This window comes from Gloeophyllum trabeum (genome assembly GCF_000344685.1).
Source record: "Gloeophyllum trabeum ATCC 11539 unplaced genomic scaffold GLOTRscaffold_00001, whole genome shotgun sequence".
Taxonomy (NCBI): Eukaryota; Fungi; Basidiomycota; class Agaricomycetes; order Gloeophyllales; family Gloeophyllaceae; genus Gloeophyllum; species Gloeophyllum trabeum.
The window spans coordinates 2,830,537-2,839,132 of record NW_006920410.1 but is presented as its reverse complement, the minus strand read 5'-3'; the positions used below and the strand labels follow the sequence as shown (position 1 = coordinate 2,839,132).

General features: G+C 51.7%; 3 protein-coding genes across 3 annotated transcripts; 2 read left to right on the top strand and 1 right to left on the bottom strand.

The window, feature by feature from the left end:
- Positions 1-771: 771 nt before the first annotated feature.
- On the top strand, positions 772-1,260 carry GLOTRDRAFT_32459 (Frataxin; the record flags this gene model as incomplete). Its single annotated transcript, XM_007862116.1, has 3 exons — positions 772-885; positions 941-1,035; positions 1,089-1,260. Coding segments are annotated over 3 exons (381 nt in total), but the record flags the coding sequence as incomplete, so codon positions are not given.
- A 165-nt stretch (positions 1,261-1,425) lies between these two features.
- GLOTRDRAFT_113424 (uncharacterized protein) lies at positions 1,426-2,433 on the bottom strand. The gene is made up of 3 exons (XM_007863026.1): positions 1,881-2,433; positions 1,721-1,818; positions 1,426-1,664 (listed from the first exon to the last, which is right to left on the bottom strand). Exons 1-2 carry the CDS (start codon positions 2,423-2,425, stop codon positions 1,764-1,766), a joined length of 600 nt encoding a protein of 199 aa, XP_007861217.1. The 5' UTR covers positions 2,426-2,433; the 3' UTR covers positions 1,426-1,664; positions 1,721-1,763.
- A 252-nt stretch (positions 2,434-2,685) lies between these two features.
- GLOTRDRAFT_32793 (uncharacterized protein) lies at positions 2,686-8,171 on the top strand (the record flags this gene model as incomplete). Its single annotated transcript, XM_007862122.1, has 18 exons — positions 2,686-2,812; positions 2,885-3,255; positions 3,321-3,415; positions 3,467-3,517; positions 3,570-3,656; positions 3,703-3,827; positions 3,879-4,043; positions 4,102-4,343; positions 4,402-4,755; positions 5,022-5,101; positions 5,323-5,369; positions 5,522-5,773; positions 5,814-6,148; positions 6,217-6,666; positions 6,720-7,047; positions 7,101-7,397; positions 7,462-7,784; positions 7,845-8,171. 18 exons carry the CDS (start codon positions 2,686-2,688, stop codon positions 8,169-8,171), a joined length of 4,056 nt encoding a protein of 1,351 aa, XP_007860313.1.
- Between the last annotated feature and the right edge of the window lie 425 nt (positions 8,172-8,596).

Below are 8,596 nucleotides of genomic sequence, written 5' to 3'. Positions count from 1 at the left end.
GGCAAATGTGCGGCAAAGACCCATCGAGAGGGAGGGTTAGCTGGGCATACAGCTAGGGCAAGACTATAATGATTTACAGCCCTTAGTGTAGTTGTAGAATATACATTTCTATCATTCTCTGAAGCCTTTCGAGCCCTCTCGGGGCATCTGCGAGTCCCTGCCCAACAAATGGTCCCGCGAGAGGCCTTCCAGACCTACCCGAAAAGGGTATATTTGGCGCGAACAAACAACGCGCGCGGAAATGCGATGTTCAGTTTCTTATGCAAGGCACTGTAATTCAGAGAATATCGGTAGGCAATAGATTCTGCCTCAATCTGTTGTAGAGGGTAGTTACGAGCCTATATTACGCCATTCGCGGTAGGAATAAGCATGACATCGTGCTGCCCGATTGCGTATACTATATAGGGTCGTGCGCTTCGTGCGTAAACCCGGACCTCGCATGTGCATCCGACTTGTTCCTCGGAATCTTAGACCATGTCAGCTCGGTTCTCTATAAAGATGTCAAGGCGATTCACCCAACATTTAATTCGGTCACTTTCAAAGCAAGCACGGATCTGTACACATGCTTGCCACCGCAGTGCCGTTCGGACAGGACTGATGGTCCAGACTTCACCGAGAAGGCACTATGCTACGCCTCCTCCTCAAGTGAGCACCAGGTACGCGCCTCGGTTTGCACTCGATAGGATGGGAAAAGGATATCGATAGGCAGATCTTCCTACGACTCTGTCGCTCGTGATCCTACCTTGCGACGCGATTTGTAGTAGCGAATGGCTGTCACAGTCGAAATATGACGCCCTGGCGGAGTCGACCATGGAGGAGTTGCTGGATCGACTGGAGAACCTTTTGGACGAAGTCGACGACCCCGATTACGAGGTAGAATATAGTGTGCGTGGTGCAACTCTCACACCGTTCCTGCTAACCTGATATCCCAATACATTAGAGTGGGGTGCTGACTCTGAAACTGGGACCGCATGGGACATATGTCATAAACAAGCAGCCTCCGAACAAGCAAATATGGCTATCCTCACCGCTTAGGTGAGTCAATCGTTTCGATGTCTCGACCATATCGAGGTTTATCTCTTGGACAGCGGGCCAAAGCGCTACGATTACGCGAAGGACGAGTCGAGCGGTCAGACTGATGACTGGATATATCGGCGGGATGGTCGCACCATGGGATCGCTGCTGAACGAGGAACTGAGCAACGTCTTTGGACGTGGCATTGATCTGGGCATACGAGAGATTTCCAAGTTACGGGTGTAGGCAGGTCCACATTCTTATGTGGAATTGATACTCGCCTATTTCTTTTCAAATCGATGCCTGTTGCTCCCGCGGATATGCAGCCTTCTAAAGGGTCATATCGCGAAAGCAATGTTTACATGGAATTATCCTGGATCGTGCTGTCATGTAGCACTTGCTGAGTAGCCGTGATGATGCTGATCCACGTGCATCTTGGAAGGCATTATTACTCATTCTGCAAAGAACGATACAGAGTCTGGGAAGAAGAGAGAAGAAAGCGGCCTAAACTGATACATAATACTGGGCATGATGCAGAGCAATGATGATGATGATGTGAAAGTTGAAGTTGCGCGAGGATGCCGATGGAAATGCGAACTCGAGAAAAAAATGCGAGGACGGCGCATATTATCGCCCATAAATATAGCAGACTGCGAAAGCCTATCAGAAGCTGTAACTATGGAACAATACCGAGCATTCTACGCACTCGTATTATGATAACTCTACCCCATTCATTATGAATTGTGGCTTCAGGTACCTTCCGTCGACTCTCGTCTTCTGCTGAGAACTAATGATCGCAGCAGTCTATAACAGAAAGGCGGGATCGTTAGGAGACTTTGTCGGGTAGAAGAATGGGTTCGTCTTACCTGTTGCTCTCCTCGTATCTCTCTTTCACCCGAAGTCCTTCTGCCGTGTCTATACCCTCCTTTTCTCCTTGTATATCTAGATTTGTATGCCGATGCAGATGTCCGTTGCGTTCGACCATGATAGGCCTGTCGGACAATCGCAGTACATCTTGTTTGGCTGGGCAGCTGGTAATAGAAGGGTGCGGTGGATATGATTGCATATCACTTCTGGAGTGCTGGGATGGCGACGGCATAAACAATAACCTATGCTGATATTCCGCATGCAAGTCGTGAAGTAACGTGTTGGACGCCCTGTATCGCTCAGAGGTCTCCCGCGAATACTCAGCAGTGCGACCGTCATTGTCATCCAACTGCCATTCATCCACCTCATCGTCTTCGTCGCCAGAGTCTGCATCTAGTGGTGCCCACCCACGAGACGGTCCGTCCAAGCTGGGTGCTGCTGTTCTGCGCCGTTTCATGTCGCGCTGGGAATAGTCGGATGAGGATGGTATTAGTGGCTCTTCAGGTGGCGGCGGCGGAGTGATAGGGCGGGCGCGTTTCAGCATATTCAAACAAGAGCGGCTAAATATCAATAATATGACGGTGTCCTCGGCCAGGTAGATGTTACAGGGAGGAGAACCAGGCAGGGCAGTCTGAGTGAGGGAGTGCGCGTCCGCGACTACTGTCCGCCGTCCGTAAGAGGAAATCCTCAGAATGGGTAGCGTTACGTAAGTGGCCAGGGAAGACGTGTTCGCGGTCAAGCGCCCACTGCCAGTTGCATACTGAAGCCTGTCTCCATTAGCGCTATCACTCCTTTGGCTTCACTATGGAGGACGTGGACGTCTTTGCGGCCATGGGCATTTCAGGTTTTGGGAAGACCGCCACAAAGAAGACGCTGGACCCCAAGCGTTTCGACAAAATGAAGCGAGAGGAGGTATGGTCGTCTGCTATTTGTTGGTCAGCGGAGGTTGGACGTTCTTTCTAGGCACCCTTTTCTACCTTGGAAGGGTCGGATTTTAAGCAAGGGGCGAGCAACGAGCCTTCGATCACGTCTGGGCCTTCACAAAGTACGAATGAACTAGAGGAGGAGCCAGAGTTTGATCCCGATGAAATGGGTCCTCCTCCTCCGCCACGGTCTAGTTTCACGCACGGGGAGGAGCTCGAGTTTGACTCAGGCGGGCTGGAATATGAGAGCGCAGACGCACCCCAGTTTCCCACTACCCACGAGCTTGTTCTGAAAGACCATACCAAGGTCATCTCCGCCCTTACCCTCGATCCATCTGGTGCAAGGATATTATCCGGTTCGCACGATTACGACTGTAAGCTGTGGGACTTCGGAGGAATGGACACGCGCTGTAAGCCTTTCAAGACTTGGGAACCTGCTGGCACTTACTACGTAGGTCTTTCTGTCTACCCAGGCTTTGTTGAAGCGTTGAATGATGATTACCTTCGCCACCCTAGGTACACGACGTGAAATACTCTCATGATGGGCAATGGTTTCTGGTCATCTCTGGCACGCTACAGCCCAAGTTGTATGATCGTGATGGAGAGGAGCAGTGAGTGTTCCCGAGGACAGCTTACTTCTGAATAGTCTAACCTGACAGCAGTGCTACATATATAAAGGGTGATCCCTACATACGCGATATGAAGCATACAGCGTACGTACACAAATCCTTTTCAGTGCTATGCCTGATCTATCACGTCGTATAGCGGTCATGTCGGCGAGGTACTCTCCTGCGCATGGCATCCGAAGGACACGCAATATTTCATCACCAGCTCTGCCGACTCTACGATACGGTATGTGCAATGACACATGCTCGTGAAATCTGTCTGACACAAACAGGATATGGGATGCCGAAAACAAGCGCAAGCACAAGTCGATTATTGTAGTCAAGTCAAAAGAGAGGGGTGCCCGTACCAAAGTCAATGCTTGTGCGTACTCTCCGGACGGCAATCTGATCAGCGGAGGTATGAATACTGCTGTTGTTTTTGAGATTCGAGTTGCTGACTTTTGGGTAGTTTGTCTCGATGGGGCCCTCCACATCTGGAAAACGAACTCAAATTTTGTCCGACCGGACATGAGTATAGAAGGAGCGCACGGTAAATCAACCGAGACCGGGTCGCTCATATTCTCGGTTGACGGGCGTACAATCCTTACTCGAGGTGGTGATGACACTGTGAAATGTAAGTCTCTTCAACGAGACGGGTTGCTAATCAGTCAAACTGAACCACTTGTTATGAGTGTGGGACCTCAGGTCCTTCAAGAAGCCAGTATCAAGCCGCTCAGGTCTGACAACGTTGTACCCCACCACCAACGCAGTCTTCAGTCCAGACGAGAAATATATTGTGACAGGCGCGGGCGCGACACAGAAAGGCGGACCAGGCAGACTGCTGTTCCTGAACAGAGAGAGCTTGGACACTGCTCGTGAGATAGAAATGGAGACGACCCCAGTGAAAGTAACGTGGCATACAAAAATCAATCAGGTAAGAACTTTTCGTCACGTACTGGCACAGATATGCACGGTTAAGAATTCCCTTCCAGATCGTAACAGGTCTCTCGAATGGATCTATCCATGTGCTTTACTCTCCTGTCACGTCTATCAATGGAGCCAAACTCTTGCTCAATAAGGGCCCGCCGAAGAAACCTACCATCGAGGATATGTCGGACGCCCTTGCAGCGCCGACTATCATTACCCCTCATGCGTTGCCGATGTATCGCGAGGGCGACGATGGGCGAGGCAGCAAGCGGAAGAGGGAGAAGGAGAGGATGGATCCAAGGAAGAGCAAGAGGCCGGAACTGCCGGTGACCGGACCAGGGAAGGGTGGACGGGTTGGTGCGAGTGCAACGCAGCACGTCGTCCAGAATTTGGTACGGAACAATACCAGGGACGAGGATGTGAGTGCCGAAACTTTGATTCCTGTATTGACATTATGCTGGCTCTGCGACACTGGCATCTCACTGCGCAGCTCCTGTTTATGGCGCACCCTGAGACAGTCGCGGTCTCTCCGAGCCGGGGCTCGTGGCTGTTCCCAGATCTGGTGCCGGGGGTACCTTTGGTTTCTATATTTGATCGGAGGTGGCTTCAAGAGTCCATCTGGACCATCTGTGCTTCTTTGCTACTCGAATGTTGTTCGAATGCTGACGATTTTTATGCCCTCTAGCCCCGCGAGGCGTTACTCAAGTACGCTCAGCTTGCAGACGAGGACCCGCAATGGACGGCAGGTAAGCGGCTAGCGTATCTGTACTCCAATGTTTGCTGAAGATGGCCCGTTGATGATTCACGCGATCGTTGTTTGGTCGTGTTTGTGTGCTCGGCTGTTGCTGACGTGGCGGATATTTCCGGAATTGGTTCTCACAGCATGGCGACAAAACCAGCCCAAGCCCGTGTTTGCAGAGGTCCCGGAGGAGGAAGAGGAGGACGCGAGCAAGTAGATAGTGCCGATACGTATTGTGTACGAGTAGCGAGTGCGATAAACCGCAGAGCAAGGGAGGAAAAAGGCCAGAAAACGGTGTGGAAAAGGATGGTCCCTGCGCGGGAGATCGAACCTTAATTCCGCGCAGGTATAAAGACCTAGCCCGCTTCGGAGTCCCCCCTGTTCCCCCAAATCTTCCCTTGCTCTCTCTGAGTGACTGCGTGACCGTCACGCGACCATGGACGCAGCGCTCTCGGACAACACGAACAACCAGACGCTCTCTTTCACCAATGACTCTGTCGACGTCGTCGTGCCTAGCCCCGAGTCACCCAACACGCCTGTCTCGCACGTAAATGGAGTTTCGTCCAAGATTGACATCGATGGGGCCGCTGTTGAGAGTGACGCGCGACACGAACCCGCGCCGACCAAAGTTGAAATGGTCGACGACGCGTCGACGCGTCCTTTGAATGGCTCGCCGCAAGCTCCAGGTACGTATTGTGGTTATTTGGTTTGCTTTTGGCGGTTATAAAAACGCGTCAGAATCTATCCCAATAAATCCTCCTAAAGGAACTCCGCCACCGCCTACCGGTGAGCTTTTGGATGACGTGAGAATGGCGGAGGAGTCAAGCTCGAATGGTACTTTGAAGGAGCACAAGGAGGAGGAAAAGGTGGACGTCGAGATGGAGGGGGAGACGCCGACACCCGCACCGAACGGTGATATTGCCAATTCCCCTACCTCGATTCCCACTGGGTCGTCGACGACGGCCGTCGAATCCCATTCACATCGCACTCCAGACGACCGGGAGGAAGGGGGTGAACGGCCTGCGAAGCGAGCTCGCAAGTTCTCTGACGCGGATCAGGCCTCAATGGCCCACGTGAGTTCTCATTATACACGCGTCAATAGGAACTTTCTGAAGTTGTTTGTATATTCCTTGCGATGAAGTCTGCCACACCACCGCCCGTCTCCACCAACTCCTCTGTCGCCAACGGCACTGCCTCCTCTCGGCCGCAGGGCCCTTCTACGTTCAGCGCACAACAATATCGGTTCTGCGTCTCCACTATCCGCACGCTCAAAAAGCTTAAGGACGCTGCCCCCTTCCTCAAGCCTGTTGATATTGTCGCTCTTAATATACCTCATTATCCCTCTATAATCAAGCATCCCATGGACTTCGAGACCATCAGTAACAAGCTTGCAGCCTCTAATCCTGCGAAACCCGACCTCAATTCTACCAGTCCTCACTATCACCACGCGGATGAATTCATCCACGACGTGCGGTTGATATTCAAGAACTGCGAAACGTTCAATGGCCCAGACCACGTCATTTCGGTTATGGGTAAGAGGGTGGAGGCGGTCTTTGACAAACAGATCAAACAGATGCCACCGCCCGACGAGGTAACGCTACCTTCAGGCACGTGTTGTATATACCCTCTCACACAGTTTCATAGCCGAAGCCGACGATAGTGAAGAAGCCGTCGCCGATTCCTCCCCCAGCTCCTGCTGCGTCCAAGAAAAAGTCCGCTGTTCGTCGACCCTCCACGTCGGTTCCTGCTATCCGGCGTTCGGAAGAAAGTATCAGTAGTCGACCTAAACGAGAGATTCACCCCCCTCCTCCTCGCGACTTGCCCTATGCTGATGGTCCGAAGCGACCTCGCAAGTCCAGGGTACCTCGAGACGACAGGACGGCAGAGCAGCTGAAATACTGCAGCAAGATCCTGACCGAACTGCACCGAAAGCAGTATTATGACATCGCCAATCATTTCTACGAGCCCGTCGGTACGTGCGCCATATGCGTAGTAGCCAGTCTCATTCGCTGAATGAATGTATAGATTGGGAGAAGCTTGACATCCCAACCTATCCTAAGATAATCAAGGTTCCCATGGATATGTCGACCATGCGTAAGAAGTTTGAAGCCCATGAATACAAAACAGCTCGACAATTCTACGAGGATTTCAAGCTCATGATTCGCAACTGTTACACCTTCAACCCCGTGGGGACTCTCGTCAATCAGGCGGGCGTAGAGCTGGACAAGCTCTTCGATGAGAAATGGAAGGGTCTGCCACCATTGCATGAAGGGAGTGACCTGGAAGACGAAGAGGAAGACGACACCGACGACGAGCGTGCCCGTAAGTCCTTTCCACTGATTTGAATGTGTGGGGCACCTGGTAACACGGGCAAATGCGTAACCAGGCGCCATCGCAGAGATGGAGAACCAGATCGAGACAATGAAAGCCAATCTTGCAGGACTCAAGGCTAAACCGCCTAAAGAGAAGAAAAAGAAGGAGAAGAAAGAGAAACCTGCTCCTGTCGCCTCTTCGTCGAAGGCTGCCGGCAGGGTCTCCAAGCAGTTGTCTTCGAGCAAGAAGAAGAGCAAGAAGGCAGCTATCCCTGAAGACGATGTCCTCTCCTTCGAGCAGAAGAAAGACCTCAGCGAGACTATCCAGAAACTTGATGGGGCGAAACTTGAGAAGGTCATTCAAATAATCCATGAGGGCGTTCCTGAGATTCGTGACGTGAGTAACTATATCTTACTATTGTTTTATTTCACTTCATATCGCTGCCCACCTCCGCAGAGCACGGAGGAAATCGAGCTGGAGATTGATCTATTACCAGCTGCGGTCCTTACGAAGCTCTACAATTTTGTTCTGCGTCCTCTCCAACGCAATGCCGCGCCCAAGCGAAGTCGAACCGGGAAGGGGACTGGTACTGGCGGGCTGAAGCGGAAGAGTATGGATGAGGACGTGGAGACGGAGAAGATTCGTCAGCTTGAAGAGCGTATGCGGCTTTTTGAGCAGGGCGGAGCCGCTAATCTCGGTGGCTCTGGGACCAGGGCGGACATGAGCGACCATTCCTCCGACTCCAGCGATGGTTCCGACAGTTCTGGGAGCGATTCGGAGTAATTGGACATAGGTCGTGTCGTGTAGAGCAGGTTGTGCATTTACTTTTCTTTATTCTAAGTCGCGTTCTTCAGTTGTGCTTTGTCATTTCTTTCTCCCCATTGTCATCTTATACAAGACAAGCATATGTGTAGTAGCTCCTTAGTACAACAAAATCCCCTTTTCTGATATCAGTCAGACCGCAATATTAATCTTCAATACGGGCTCCCGTGGGGACATAATCCCATACATTCTGCACCCGCCATACCTGGGACAGGATAGGTACATATCAACGAAATGACTTTTTCTTGAAGTTCTGCCAACTGGAACGCTTTTCCTCCGGAGCAGGACGAGGCCGCTGGCCTGGAGAGGAACGTGCAACAGGTGAGACAGCGGTGGACGCTGCTACATTTGCGTCCGAAGACTGATTTTCGGAGGTAGTTTGGAGA

What these genes read in the sequence shown, in the direction of transcription:
- GLOTRDRAFT_113424 (XM_007863026.1), bottom strand. Translation starts at nt 2,425, where the DNA reads ATGCTGAAACGCGCCCGCCCTATCACTCCGCCGCCGCCACCTGAAGAG. An exon ending in AGATACGAGGAGAGCAACAG is followed by an intron (nt 1,819 to 1,880) that starts GTAAGACGAACC and finishes TTTCTGTTATAG; the next exon opens with ACTGCTGCGATCATTAGTTC.